The 16,307-nt window shown below is 35.2% G+C and overlaps 1 protein-coding gene across 24 annotated transcripts in view; it reads left to right on the plus strand.

Moving 5' to 3' along the window:
* The window catches only part of ERC1 (ELKS/RAB6-interacting/CAST family member 1), a 534,848-nt gene that overhangs the window by 194,880 nt on the left and 323,661 nt on the right, over nucleotides 1-16,307 (plus strand). For 21 of the 24 annotated variants that reach the window (XR_013364494.1, XR_013364495.1, XR_013364497.1 and 18 more), the window contains one exon: nucleotides 4,491-4,502. The exons of the other annotated variants lie outside the window; for them this stretch is intronic. Coding sequence is in view for 18 of the 21 variants with exons in the window: in XM_077871590.1 (XP_077727716.1) it covers nucleotides 4,491-4,502 (12 nt within the window). In the remaining 3 variants the exon portion in view is untranslated. The remainder of the gene's footprint in view (nucleotides 1-4,490; nucleotides 4,503-16,307) is intronic. 24 annotated transcript variants of the gene reach the window in all.

A 16,307-nucleotide genomic window follows, 5' to 3' on the forward strand; every position in this document is an offset into this window, starting at 1 on the left:
AGACTCAGGCAGAGGGAGAAGCAGGCTCCATGCAGGGAGCCCGATGTGGGACTTGATCCCGGGTCTCCAGGATCACGCGCTGGGCGGAAGACAGGCGCTTAAACCCCTGAGCCACCCAGGCTGCCCAGGAATTACATTCTGATTTATAAACAACTGGCTTTATTTAAAGTGGACTGTATCTAGTAAGATTTGGAGCTACTTTCGTTGATTTTGCCACCTCCCCCCACCCTGATTTTTTTTTTTTTTTTTTTTAAAGCAGGAGTGTTCTCACTTTGCTCAGAATTTAGGCTCAAGGTAATTAACCCCTGAAATAGCTGTCTGAGCCGCTAAAGTAGTAACTTAATCTCATTTGGTAAGTGAGATAAGTCTGTACTTCTATAGATCAAAATCAATGTACTGAACTGAGCTTGAACACAAAGATTGGGGTCATTTTCCTATCCTGCCAGGAGTGAGATATAATCTAGGTGTTATTTGCATGTGTGTCTGTATAAGAGAAAGCACTTTTCTGGTGGTACTTGGAGAAATTAGGGAAGATAGTTGGTAGGCTTAAATCCCATGGCTCAAGGATTTGGCCTTTTGAATTTTTGATTTGCTTTTAAAGATTACTAGTGTCTGAAATTTTATGTAATGAAAATAGAGTTGTCTTTATTTTTCATAAATCCTCTAAAATGTGTTGGGAAATGTGAACTAGTTTACAGGATGATATTTTCAGTTTTTGGTTTGGTAGTCTTTGTAGAATTACATCTTTTTGTAAAAAAAAAAAATGGACCTCAAAATTAGAAGATGAGTCCTTTTTTATCTGCTTTTTCTTATTTTTTTTCTCTTTTATTAAAATTTTGTTTTTCTACTTTCATTTGTGGGAATTTGACTCTGTTTAACTGTTATCTTTTTGGAAAAGAAAGCCAGCTTTCCTGACCTCCCTGAAGTAGTAATTTCTGTTTCCTTTATATGTGCTATTTTTTTATGGTGTTTACCATGTTCTGTCCTATGACTCTACATTATTGAGGGCCTAATAACTACATAATATATTAATACAAGGAGAATGCCTTTCTTGTTTCACTATCTAATCATCCCATATTTCTTCCTTTTTATCTTTCCATCACCTATGAATTCAGACCTTTCATCAATCAAACATATGGAGATTTTAGTTCCTTATACACTTGTTATATATATTTTTTAGATATTATTATTTTTTAGATATTTTTATATTCATTTCTTCTATATGTTTGTAATGTGTTTATACATGCACCTATCCTTTTCCCTCTGTAACAAAGTGTAAGTAAATTCATATCTATAAAATATTTTTATATAATTTAATATGATCCTGTGGGATTATTTTTGATCTGTAGATTAGATAGAAATATAGATAACCTCCTCCCTCTTTTATCACAATGAAATACCAATTATAACTTTTATTTTTACGTTTTAACATCTCTAAATCTGGGATACATGTATAAATAATGGCATAACATAATTTAATTAGTATATATACTTTTTTCTTTCTTAGTGATACATAAAGTAATGGTAATATTCTGTCCTTGGAGAATTGATATTGAAGATGCACGTAAAGAGAGTAGATAAAACTGTTTCAGAGAATGTGGGAGGAGAAGAAATATTTCCAAATTAACTTTATTTTCTAATGTATCCTATTTTAAGTGTGTGTATAACCAAATGAATAAATATACTATTATAATAAGATATTTGACTGTTTTACCTACCTCCTTGTTTATTTATGTAAGTTGACCTAAAAATTATTTTTGAACCTTTTCATTGTGAACATGGGCTTTATGTTTGTGATTGCTTCATATTGGTATCACTGTATATTTAGACATCTATACAGTATAACCTAAAAATGCAAACCTACATAGTCTTCATATTTATAATTTTTTTTGTAAAGAAATGCCAAAATGATACTCAGTTTAAGATCTGCAGAGATCTTCTGTCTAAAAATTAATGTTAAGCTGTATATAGCTGTGGTATAAACTAGTAAACAATTCATAAGGAAAATGGTTCCTTAGAGAAGAATTTCCTTACTTTTAGATTCATGGTTATGTATTTTTGACTCATGAAGTTCAGTGTCAGAGATTGTGGTCTTCCTATAGTTTGAGGAGAAGAGAAGTGACCACTGCTGTGGAAGCTGTGTGTTCTTGATTGAGGGAGAATGATAGTGTTTAAAAAAAAAAAAAAAAGAGAAAAGATACTAAGACTATGAATAACTGAAGATGACTGGTTCTTTATCTGATCCTGCTTGCTTCAGCTTGCTTTCTCAGGAAGCTGCTTGTTTCTTTCTTTTCCTCCTTGATGAATTTCACTGATTTCATGTAAAAGAAGAATAAATTACACAGCTTTGCATAGTCAATTATATTAGGTCATCTTGCCAAAATTTCTTGTGGCACAGCACCTTGTAATTTGTTAGTACAGTCTTTATAGGAATTTTTGTTTAGTGGTCACCTTAAATTTTTACTTGAAAGTGCAAACATTAGAATTTTATAGGATTATTCTATATGTAGATTTTTTCTTCCACATTAATTTCCCAAGAGCTATAGTTTGATGCCAAAGTGAAATATGACCCAGAACAATAAAATAGATAAAAAGTTGCTCACTATTGATAGCAGTAAGCTTAATTTTTTTCCCTACAGATTTACCCAAGTCTTAATTATTTTATTTTAAAAATATTTTATTTATTCATTCATGAGAGACACAGAGAGATAGCGGCAGAGACACAGGCAGAGGGAAAAGCAGGCTCCCTGTGGGGAGCCTGATGTGGGACTTGATCTCAGAATCTCAGAATCATGACCTGAGCCAAAGGCAGATGCTCAACCCTTGAGCCACCCAGGTGCCCCATCCAAGTCTTATTTAAAGCCTTGCAACTATCGGAAATTTCAGTTAGTGTCATTGTTGATCTAAAATTATTCTAATTTATTGTGTCATAACTAACAAAGATAGAAAAGATAATTGGGAACAGTCATTTAGAGATTGGCCTGTGTTTGCCTTTGAATGTTATCTGCATTCTCTACTGTTTTATATATGCCAAAGATGCATGGATTTATTTTATACATTCCCCCTTAAGAATCTGTAAGCATGGGATCCCTGGGTGGCTCAGTGGTTTAGTGCCTGCCTTTGACCCAGGGTGTGATCCTGGAGTCCTGGGATCGAGTCCCACATCAGGCTCCCTGTATGGAGCCTGCTTCTCCTCTGCCTGTGTCTCTGCCTCTCTCTCTCTCTCTGTCATGAATGAATAAATACAATATTAAAAAAAAAAAAGAACTATTTAAAAAAAAGAATTTGTAAGCATCATAGAACATGTAAAATATGCCCAGGGAGATGTCAAAGACCCCCATTTTTATCCTGGATCTGCCACTTACTCAGTGTGTGATTGAGGGGAGTCATTTTTAATCTGTTTTTCATTTCTCTTTATCTTATATAATGGAAGTAATAAATCTTGTCATCCTTATCTTTTGTTATTTTCACAATGACTTAAAAATCCTGGTTTTAAATACTGAAACATAAGAAAATATTAAAGTACAAATTGAAATGGTGCTTGCATTCAAGAAATAAACCGTTTGTTTTAGATTCTTAAAGTAAAATTTAGATCCTGAACACAATCTGGATGGCACTGGCCATAAGAAGTCTTAAGTATTTGGAGGATAATACTAACTTCAGTGAAATTGATTAATGTTTTAAAAGGGAAAACTGCTTGTTACTATAAAAAGCAATAATGAACCACTGGGGCTTCATGCAATGTAGGAATATTGAGCATGGCAACTTTGCATCTCTAACTGCTGAGCAGTATTGGAAATGGAGTGATATTTATAGAGCTATATGTTCTTGTTCATTATTGCTTTTAGATTGCACCATTTGAGAGAGTTTGGTAGATTTGGAGTGAGAAAAAAATTAGGTCTAATTAGGAAAAAATTATTATTGTTTTCACATTTGGGACCATTATTTCAAGTTCTTCCTCATCAATTAGAATTCTGTCTGTATTCTACAGAATGATTAAAGCTCTAAATGTTTTTCTGCTTTTGTTATGGATAACTTGGATTCAAGAAATGGAGTGGGGTGGGTTAAAGGAATAGTTATAAGGTGGATATGTATAAAATTAAGATGATTTAAATTGTGAAATCACAGTTAGCTACTTAAATGAAAAAGGGGAAGTGCTGACCTTCTCTTCTTTTCCTTTGTGTTTAATAAATTGTCTTTTTTCCCCTCCTTTAAGAAATGGTGAATTCTAGACAAAAAATTTTCTTTCAAACTTACGTTAAGGTATGATGGTGTAATCTAATGTGAAAATACACTTTTTGAGAGTTGAAAATCTGAAATTACTAATTTTTAGTGCCTGTGCAGAATCTGTTACACCTTTCCCTTCTCTAATCCTGTGCTTTTATGTTTTGTTTGTGTCTATAAATAACATTATTTCCTGAATATTGTCCTTATTAATTCTTTCTAACTTTCTCTTTCACATTTTCTCCCTGGATTTGCTGTTTCTTCAGTCTCACCTCAAGGTCAGTATGCTTGTACTTTAACAAAGATAAGAGCATGGTATACTAACATTATCTTGAACTCTAATGAGGAACTGAAATGATAGCACTTACTCCAGGAAAGATATGTCTAGAAATCTAGTTATGACTGCATAAAATGTCAGAAGTTTTAGGTTTACCGAAGAGTGGATTCAAAGTTCTGTGCTTCAAAAGATAAAGTAGTCAGAAAGCAAGAATCAGACTGAGCAGGTTTTGACTCAGAGCGAAACGAAGATGAAAGGAGGAGTCACCAGGGGAATGAGAAGAAAAATTGCTTTAATTTAATTAAAATTTCATCAGAGACAGAAAATGCAGAGTGAATGTTGGAGGGAAAGTTGCCATAGTCTGTGGATTTTTAGAAGAATCTTGAAATTATTTTACTATACATAAACCAATGCACCCTTGAAATTTTGGTTTGGTTTTGTGATTCTGCTGAATGGTAGAACAAATGATAATGAAGCAGCCAGCGCTACTTTGATTTATAAGTGCCAGAGGCACTATAATAGATCCTTTACATATTTTATTTCAAATGATCTTCCCAGCAAATATGTAGAGATTTATTATTTCCACTCTTGAGGTCAATACCACAGTTTCCAAGCCCATTAAGTTATTTGTCCATCTTTATTAGGAAGAAAAGCTAACAGCACAATTGAAAACATGAATTTTTTTTTGAGGTGGGTGCAGAGGGAGAGAGTGAGAATCCCAGGCAGGTTCCATGCCCAGTGTGGAGCCCGATGTGGTCCTTGATCTCATAACTGTGAGATCATGACAAGCTGAAAAAATAAGAGACACTTAACTGAGCTACCCAAGCACCCCTGAAACATGAATTTTAGAAGTTATTTCTTTTGCATGTGAGCATGGAAATGTAAATGAAGGCATGAGAATTTCTGATATGGTTCCAAAAATGATATGACTGTATGTGCTTAACCTAGCAGCTGTTTTCTAATAGTAATGGTATCATATATATTACTGTTTATAAAAGCCTCCTTCCTATCTTGGAGTCTCACAGATAGCATATGGGTTACACAGGACAGATTATCATTCTGATGAGGAACTAAGAGTAGGGAACATGATTTCCCTAGGGTCAACCGACTAGTAAGTGGTGGAACTTAGATCTGAAGCCAGATCTTCTCATTTCAACCTCAGGACTTTATGTATTTTATGTACTCTACTGTCAGAATTAGAGTATGAGCCATAGAGCTCCAGATGGCTTAAATTTTCTTAGGTAGATTTTTCATCTGTAGAATTGGGATAATTACCTAATCTAAAGGGTTGATGTAAACATTGAATGAGTTCATATAAATAGCACTTAGAACAGTATCTGATACAGGGTAAACAGTCGATATATAGAGCTCCTCTGCATTTTTCATCAAGTCCTATTTGATCCGGCATATGATAGCATAAGGTGATATATTTCAGATTCTTTAAAACACTATACTGTTCTTATTGGTTCTTACCACTATTAATAGAAAATGCAAAGTAGAATCCTAGTGCAAAGTACAATCCCAGTGCAAAGTTGTGTATGTGTAGAAAATGAGAAAAGGAAACATATTTCTTCTGTAATGGTATTTTAAGACTTGACTTACCTTTTCAGTTGCTATATTTCTATATAGGTAGAAAGATAAGATGTTGAAGCATTTTAGGAAAAAAGATTCCCTTTCCCATTTCTACTCCCTGGTATTTCTTCTCAGTGTTTAAATTGATAACCTAAATGATATTTTTGAAAAAGTCCCCTTACTTTTGATTCATTTAAGAGAAAATCAATTTGTGTGAGTTGTAAATACAGTAAGAAACACAGTAAGCTCTTCTTTCATATTACTTATACTAATCTAGTTTATAAAGAGGCTTCTCCAGTCAGATTTACACTGTCCTCCTCCTCCTCTCTTAGCAGATGACCTCCCCCATCTTCCCTTCCTTTACCTGGTAAATAGAGTTTTAGGGTATCCACAGTCCTGGGTTTTGATTTCACTCATGTTAATCTTCCTTTTATTTCAGTGGATCTCATGCCCCAGCTCTTTTCCAAGGCTAAATTTTCCTATTCTTTTTTATTCTTACCCTATTCTCAGTTTTTAGACCCTTGCTCTATAAATGAACTTCTCCTTACTTATATTCTCTTCCTTTCCACAGATTCTTCCAAATATAAAACATATACTAGTTTCCCCATCCTTAAAAAGAAATGGAAATAATCTAAGTATCTTTTCCTTGGCCTCAATTCAGTACAGTACCTTACTTTTATCTTTCTTTTTCTGCAGGCTTGCACAGTTTTTGAAATAATCATTTATGCTCCCTGCCACCACTTCCACATTTATCTTTGTTTTCCTTTTTTTATTTTATTTTTTAAGATTTTATTTATTTACTTGAGAGAGAGAGAGAGAGAGGCAGAGACACAGGCAGTGGGAGAAGCAGGCTCCATGCAGGGAGCCCGATGTGGGACTCGATTCCGGATCTCCAGGATCACGCCCTGGGCTGAAGGCAGGCGTAAACCGCTGAGCCACCCAGGCTGCCCTATCTTTGTTTTCCAAATGTAATCTGGATTCTTCTCTCACTGCTGTGCTAAAATGGCTTCAGTGATATACTGGTTGCCAAACTGAGTGACTTTGTCTTGGGCCTACTGACCTTTTTGGGGTTTTAAATATTATAATCTCTTTTCCTTTAGAAACTCTTCTTTGTAGTTTATGTGACATTGTTTTCTGCTAGCTCTCTTAACACCTCATTGACATTTTCCAGTCTGTTTTGCTTTTCTTCTTCTTTTTTTAAAGATTTTACCTATTCATTAGAGAGAGTGTGTGTGTGCATAAGCAGAGGGGGAGGGGTAGAGGGAGAAAGACAAGTAGATGCCCCATTGAGCACAGAGCCTGATGCAGGGCTCAATCTCAGGACCCCAAGATCATGACCAAACTGAAGTCAGACATTTAAACAACTGAGCCACCCAGGCACTGCTCCTTTTCTTCTTTATACATGTTCCTTAACTTTTGGGCTTTCTCATGTTCTTGTAAGAAATTTCATTTTCACTTACATTATTGGTTAACCTGCCTTACTACTCCCAGTTTTATTTATTTTGTTTAAGTTTTTATGGAACTTCTATTTCAAACCATATTTATTACAGAACAAATCTTACATTGTTTGCAATAAAAATAGCAAGCCCAAATACTGTATTTAAAAAGTGATTTTTCCCATTTTCTACTGTAAATGTTTTTCTCCTTATGTAATTCCAAGTATGGCATAGTCTGAACACAGTTCAGCTTTAGTAACAAAATACCATTGAAGCCTTGTCTTTGGAGAACTTTCATCTCTGACTTAAGCATCAAGTGGACATATTTTTACAGGGAGGTCTTATCACTGTGTCTTTTGTATGACAGGTTTTGATCTAAATATCTCTAAACAAAACTCTGCCCTGGAATAATTTGTCTGTGGAAGCCATTACTGTATACATAATTCTCTGAGTTATAAGTTATGTTAATTATAATATTGTTAGCTGGTTCATTTTAGTAGTTTTTACTCTAGCAATAAATGCCATTGAAGTATACTTATTTCTAAATAAGTTTATTTTCCAAGGAATACAAAATAAAACAGTGGCAATGATTTTTTTTAAGATGTTATTTATTTACTTGAGAGAGAAAAAAGGCATAAGCAGGGGGAGGGGCAGAAGCAGGCTCCCCACTGACCAGGGAGCCCCATGAGGGACTCGATCCCAGGACTCAGGGATCAGTCACAACCTGAACCAAAGGCAGAGGCTTAACCCACCGAGCCACCCAGGTGCCCCAGGGGCAATGATCTTTATTTATTTTTCCAGTAGCAAAGATAATTTTGGTTGTAGTGTGTAATAAAGCCTTTTTTGTTCCAGTTTGAAATTATTTTTTGCAGTATTTTTTCTATACAGAAGCATTTCACCATTTTAGTTATTGTTTTGTCAAGTCCAATTGAGCAGATCATCAAGAGAGTATTGATAGTTTAAGATTAGATTAGATATTTGGATAACTTCATTATGGGACCTTGGGCAAGATACTTAACTCTTAAATGTATGTTTTAACCACCTGTTTTGAGTTAGTAATGACACTTAACCTTAACCGTAGTATTTGTTTTTTAGTGTCCTCCACTAAGCATTTCTGATTTGAATAGATTTATTTGCTTTCTCTCTTCCTCTCTTGTTCTCTCCTGTTTTCCTCTGTCCCTGTTTCCATTTAATACAGAGCAGAGAGATTTTTAGAGTGATGACTGAAGATTCACGATCTCTATCCTTAAACATATATACATGTCTTTCGTTACTATTCAATGACATTATCTCCAGAGAAGGAATGCAAAGAAATGATTCCATGAATAGATGAAAATATATGATTTGATTCAGAATCATTGTTACTTTTTATTTAGCAGCAACTTTGGCTAAAGGCAAGACATTCAATAAGTTAAGCCTATAAATATCTTTTTACACACTTTCAGATATACACAAATTGGGCTCAATATTATTATTACCCCATTTTATTTAGCAGTGCCTATTGCAGGCTGGTCTTCAAATGTTTGAAGTCTGTGGGATACTTTCTATCAACTGCATTTAGACCAGAGTGCCTATATTATTACATAATAAAAGCTAAATACTTGATGTGTTGCTCAGATGTATTCCTGTTGTTATAGTTACTTGTTACTTTCATCTAATTTGATAAAAGAGTTCTACATTAATTTCTAAAATCTGACTTTGTCAACCTGCCATTTCTCTGATTGCACATCTTAGAGGTTTTTTCCATTATTGTCTGACTAGGCACTAAAATCTCATAAGGTATCATTTACAAAGAAGAGGTATGTCTGTATTTTGAAGGCTTCATTCTTTTCCTTTTTGTTTTCTAGCTGTAGTGTTCAGGATTTAATAGGCCCAAGAGTATTTCTGACTTTGTTCTGTTTCAGAGAGTTTGATTTGTAGACAAGAGTTTATAATCTAGGAGAATGATCTGTTGTTAATTGCATTTTTTGCACCTATTTGCCATTCTTTTGACTTTTTAAAACATCCTTATTGTTCAAGAGAGTTTTCCTCATTTTCTTTCCTTTCAAGCAAGAATATTGCCTAGTGTTTTTGGATTGGGTCACACAAGGGTGGTGGGTTGCCACACCCTCCCATTAACTACTCCTGAAATATAGTGTTACTATATATATATGTGAGCACATACTTGTACTGATCTACCTAACTGTTCTATTGAGAAGTATTGAGTTTTGTGCTATCATGCATCGAGAAGTGGCAAAGGTATTTTTTCTTGGTAGCAGCTGTAGACAGTTACCTGGCATTCTGTACATGAGCTAAAGATGGTAAATTCAATAGAGAAGGGAGGAAGGCTAAATTTACAGTTAGTTAAAATTTGAATTTTATGTGGTTGCCAGATTTAGCAAATTCACATTTGCGATATCAGTTAAATTTGTATTTCACATAAACAATGACTATTTTTTTTTTAGTATTTGATGTCTTGTAAGTACCAGGACATACTTAACTAAAACATTGTCACATATCTGAAATATAAATTTGAGTGGAGTTTAGTATTTTATCTGAAAAACCTTGTACCTCCCAATCTCATTCTTTATCTCACTTCAGATCATAACAACTGTAAGAAATGGATGATATTTTCCTGTTTTACAAATGAGAAAATTGAGGTTCAGCATTAGTGGACTTACTCATCAGGGTCATTGCCACTTTATGGCACAGTCTTCAGTACAAATTCAGTTTCTCAGATTTCATGTTTACCACATACCTTAACTCTCCTCTATTTCTTGTTTTGTATGTCCTTGTGAGGTCTAGATGCAATATGTAGATTGATAGATTTTTTAGTTTATGTTTTTTAGCTCCTCTGAGTGTGAAGGTCAGAAGTTGGATTGAAAGTGTTATACTTTGGTGAGAATTGCCACTCTTTTGCCAGTTGTAGCCTGCTTGTATCCACCCTAGTAGTGACAAGATTATTTCTGGGTGTTGCCCTGATGATTCACACAATACTTTAAGCCTTGCTGCGGGGGTGGGGTGGGGTGGGGGGGTGGGGGTTGGGGGTGGGGGGCCACAACAGCTTAACGTTTTAGATAATATGATTTATTTGGTAAGGTAATTTAGAACCGTGCTTCTCAAATTTTAATGTACAAATTGTATTGGAGTTTGTTAAAATGTAGTTCTGATGTGGGTTTGGATAAGGCCTGGGCTTTTTACATTTCTAACAGTCAAAGCAGCTACGGAGAATGCTTTGACTGGCAAGGCTTTAGAACAGTGGTTATCTATGAAAGAATATTTTTGGAATTGATCTTTATCCTTTTTAAAACATTTTCACCAACGTTTAACATTATCCCTGTTGATTTCTCTATATCAGCTCATATTTTGAACTTATAAAAAATCCATTTTCCATTGATTTCAGGATGGCAGTACCACCCATTGCCTCTGTTAAAGACCATCTGAAGCGTCATATTGGCATGGGTACAGAGGCAAGTTAAACTTTTTAGGATACTAAAAAGCATTGTTTTCATTGGCCCCTGTTACCTTGTCATTTTATGTACAAAAACATGTTGAGCAGTATAACAGAGTAACAGGGAATTGAGAGTGTAGCAAGGGGAAGGGAGTGAATCACAAAACTTCAGGACAGTTAGCTGCTTGGGTACAGATTACACTTTTGCAGAAACTTTCTTTCCAACCTCCAGTTTCTATAACCTATATGACTTCGAGATCTCAGAATTTGAGATTGTAGACTGGGAGATGAAGATGAGGAAATTAGTAATCTTAATGGTCAGTTTTAAGGTGATTTGGTTTATTTGCATACACATTGATACTACGCTCTCTTTAAAAAAAAATTAAGCTGCAGTGTTTATCCATTGTTGATGTTTGGTGATTTGTGTTGGTCTTTGTCAGTGAAGACAATACAAGTCTAGTGGAATGGAAGAACTTGACCTTTGTCATAGGCAGGAAGAAATGTATCTGCTTTAATTTTCTTTACTTTGTTTTTCTTAAGGTGCGATTATTTTGTTTCTGTTGTGTTTGGGATGCCCCCACTGGCCACAAAAGACATTAAGATGCTGTAGCTAGCTATTTGGTCTCTGTATTAAGCATTTCAATGTTAGTTATGAGTTTCTAAATTCAAAAATCACTTAAGCTTGTAAAACTTAACTATTTTCAAAGTGGTAGCAAAAATTGATTCCCTTCATATCTTATTATTTTATTTTTAAAGATTTTATTTCTTTATTTGACAGAGAGAGAGAGCAGGTGAGCACAGACAGAGAGGGAGTGGCTGAGGCAGAGGGAGAAGGAGAAGCAGACTCCCCACTGAGTGAGGAGCCCTACGTGGGGCTAGATCCCAGGTCCCTGGGATCATGACCTGAGCTGAAGGCAGACATTTAACCAGCTGAGCCACCCAGGTGCCCCTCATATGTGATCTTTGAATTGAGATGTAAAAAGGAGAGTTCTTTGCAGATAATTTTCTAAGAGAACTAGAAGCAAGGAATAATGGGTTTGGAGAAGTGATCATGATAATTTAGTTTGGAAATAATCAGAAAACTTTTATAGAATGTATTGTAAGAGGAAAAGTCTATCAGCTCAGTCTATCATTACCTGATTTAAAAGAGGTTAGTAAAAAATAAATAAATAAATAAATAAATAAATAAATAAATAAATAAATAAATAAAAGAGGTTAGTATAAAGCATAGTAGCTTATCTGTTATCATTACTAGTTCAGTTTATCAATGTAACTTCAGGGCAAAGTCAAATTGATTTTTTTTTTTTTTTGCATTGCTATAAAAGCTATTTAATTGTCCCTTTGTCCCCCAAATTATGATTCCCCTTCAGTGTGTTTTCTAAATTTTGGAAATCTGATTATATCATTTCTCTACATAAAGTCTTACGCATTTGGGATAAATACCAGTTCCTTGCTTAGCATAAAATAGTTATTTGTTTTTTGTTAAGTTTAGCTTCCTTTTTCTCTACTCTCCTCCAATTTTAAGCTGTAGTAAAAAAAAAAAAATAAGCTGTAGTCATACTGAGTATGGTTTTCCCCCAACATAACTCATTTCCCTTTTCATCAGGGCTCTATTGGTACAGTTCTCTTTACCTATTACTATATCCTCTGCTTAGTAACCTGGAGTGATCCCTTAAGGAAGTTCTTGTATGACTTTTCAGAAAGTGTTTCCTGATTATCACTATCATGCCTACTTCCAGATAAGGTTAGGTCCCTTTCCTCTGTATACTCTTGTAGTACTCAGTATATATACTGTATTTGCCTGGATGCCTGGGAGGTTTTTGAGAACAGGGATTATTTTTATTCATGGATTTATATCCCTAGTTTTTGACAGCTGATGGTGTTGTTTAACCAAATACTTGTTGATTTGATGAGTAATGAAATGTAAAGAACTTTGCAGGCTATTAAAGCTTAGAGAAACATAGACAATCTTACATTCCACAGCCCATTTCCTCCCAAGCAATGCCTTAGACATATTTTTTTTTAATTAATTGGTAATGTGGGTTCTACCCTTTGGTGAGATTGACCTTTACCTGTGACCTGGTATTTGGTTTAGTTTTTTGGCAACCATATGACCTTGAGGTAAAATTTTTAAAAATATTGTTTATGGGCAGCCCGGTGGCTCAGTGGTTTAGCGCCGCCTTCAGCCCAGGGCCTGATCCTGGAGACCCCAGATCAAGTCCCACATCGGGCTCCCTGCATGGAGCCTGCTTCTCCCTCTGCCTGTTTCTCTGCCTCTCTCTCTCTGTGTGTCTCTCATGAATAAATAAAATCTTTTAAAAAATATTGTTTATTTATTTAAGAGAGAGAGAGCTCGCACGTACACATAGAGCCAGTGAGCAGATGAGTTGGGGGCGGGGAGAGGGAGAAGCAGGCTTCCCACTGAGCAGGGAGCCCGATGCAGGGCTCCATCCCAGGACCCTAAGATCATGACCTGAGCTAAAGGCACACGCTTAACAGACTGAGCCACCCAGGTGCCCTGAAGTAATTTCTTATAGATGTAGAATTATTCCCTGACTCTTTCTGCCTGAAGCCTTTGGCTCCTTTTTGGGCTGTCTACATAAAGTTAAAAAGTTAAAATGTTTTACATATATTTAGTTTCTAAGTTTACAGTACACTTTCACATCTACCATCTAATATAAATGAAGAGACAAATCTATGGTAGAATAAAGTATTATTTTTTACACTCATCATTTCAAACGGAGGGAACATATAGTTTTTAAAAGGCAGAACTGCATAGCAATGCTCCCAACCTTAGGGCTGAAGAGTTCAATTAAAAAGATGAAATGAGTCAATATGTGCTCTTTTGGAAAGAGGATAAAAAGAATGAAGGATGAATTTCTTCAGAACAAAGGAAGCCATGGAAGATAACAGCTCTATAAAGCAATGACTTTCCACCTTCTCATTGATTTTTGTATGTATCATGTAAGACATATTCAATCAATATTTGGTTTCAGAAACATTATGAAATAAGCAATTTTCACTTATAATTACTATAGCAGAGAGAGTGAGTATAAGGTAGTTGCGGTCAGACAGACTGGAGTTGAGTACCATTTCCATAATGTGTAAAATTGTGATTTGGGGCTAATTACTAAACTTTATTGAAGGTCTGGGCTTTTTGTCTATGAAGTTGAATTAATAAAACCTCATGAAAGTGTTTTGAATAGGTCACAAAAGAAAAGATTGATGATAAACATTTAGGTACTTGATATATGATGAGAAACTTATAAAGATTTTTTTTTTTAAAGATTTTCTTCATTTATTCATGAGAGACAAGAGACAGAGAGAGAGAGAGTAAGAGACAGGGACACAGGGAGAGGGAGAAGCGCAAGGAGCCCGACGTGGGACTGGATCGCAGGGCTCCAGGATCAGGCCCTGGGCTGAAGGCAGGCGCCAAACCACTGAGCCACTCAGGGATCCTCATAAAGATGTTTTTTATAGAATTTTATCTGACATAATGCTAGACTAACGTTCAAACACAGAACATTCAGTCATATACACACCCTTCCTACCACCTGCAAAATAGGAAAAGCATATTCTGTGATTCTCTGCAGGTTAATGTATGGGGAATTTAGGTATTTAAATTTATGTATTAAAATATAATAAGTTAGATATCCATATTTGTGGGCATGTGTGACAGTGAATGTCACTAGCTTCTTGCTCTTTGCCAAATCCTTTGCTGTGCATTTTTCATACATTATTTTCCCACATAACCACTCTGTATCATATATTAAAAGCTAAACAAACAAACAAAATCAACCCTGAAGCTTAGAAAGCCTAATGATCACATAAGTAATGAATTGTAAACCAATATTTAATCCATAGTTCTCTCTCATCATTATATTCCCATCAGGGGCTCTCACATCCCTGGGGACCTTGAACATTTTTTGAGATTGATGAGTTTACCATGCTGATGTTTTGATTTTGTATTTTCTTTTCATTGACAGTCTAAAACACAATTATGTACGTATTTTGGGTCATCTGGGTGAAATCCTGTAATTAGCATATTTATCCGTATTCATTTTGTGGTTATGATCTAATTGTTACCAAATATTACTGATATAATTGCAATGGACCAATAAGAAAAGAAAGTGGCTTTTATTTCAGGCAAAGTTTAAATGATGTTATAATGCACTGTAGGAAGAAAACTTGTCTTTAACCACTTTGACAAACAAAAGTTTGGGGACAATTTAATCTTCTTATTACTCAGAAGCACTTGGACCATAGTAGTAAGTTCCATACATATACTGTGAGCAGTGATTTGCCTGCATATTAAATCAATATTGGCAATTTGAATTTCACTGTATATTTTAGCTTTTCTTATATTTAATCTGTAACTCTAGAGTTAATATTTTTGTATTTTAAGTATTATAATTTATGAACAGAGAATCTAGAAAATATTTCCCTTTACGTATGCTATAATATACCTGTAGTCCAGGTGCAGACGTGGGGATGAAGCAGTTCGGTTCAGGGGAGTGTTAGAAAGCTTTGCCAAATGCTGCCATTTGAACTTCTCTTTGAAGGATGACTACTTATATGCTAGGCAGAGAGAGACATGTGAAGAAGCACAAACAAAAACACCCCAAAACAAAAATCTTAGTGCAAAAGGGAGTAGAGGGCAGCCCGGGTGGTTCAGCGGTTTAGCGCCGCCTTCAGTCCAGGGCATGATCCCGGAGACCCAGGATCGAGTCCCGCGTTGGGCTCCCTGCGTGTAGCCTGCTTCTCCCTCTGCCTGTGTCTCTGCCTCTCTCTCTGCCTCTCTCTATGTCTCTCATGAATAAATAAATAAAATCTTTAAAAAAAAAAGGAGTAGAAATATAGACTAGAAATATAGATGATTGTTAAGGACCTTTGGTGCTAATTAAAGGGGTTTGAATTTTAGTATGAGGTCAGTATATTTCTAACAAAAGTAAAAAGCAAGAGAGGAGTGTACATTAAACTTCTATAATTCAATTGTGGAATACTGAGTTTTTATAAATTAAATCATATTTTGTTTGCAGTCAGAACTCTATTGGCCAAAGACCCCTTGGAGGTTGAATTTAAATGTCTTTGTGATGAAAATATAGTGAAAATCTTTAGATTCATAAGTTACAAATTTTTTTTTTTGCCTCCTTTTCTTCCTCTAGGCCCATCCTGTATTAATGAAATCAGAAACTTTACATTTTATTCTTTCCTTCCATTTCAGTGGAATGCTATGGTGGTTAATATTGACTTGATCATTTTCATTGTGTTTTACCCAAAAGTTATGAAGAAAACCACTTCTGGGATTTGCTCATCCCTAGCTTTTGTTTTCACCAGAGGAAAAAAATGTTACCATTACCTACTTAAT

The sequence above is a fragment of the Canis aureus genome, chromosome 25 (genome assembly GCF_053574225.1).
Source record: "Canis aureus isolate CA01 chromosome 25, VMU_Caureus_v.1.0, whole genome shotgun sequence".
In the NCBI taxonomy this organism is placed as follows: domain Eukaryota; kingdom Metazoa; phylum Chordata; class Mammalia; order Carnivora; family Canidae; genus Canis; species Canis aureus.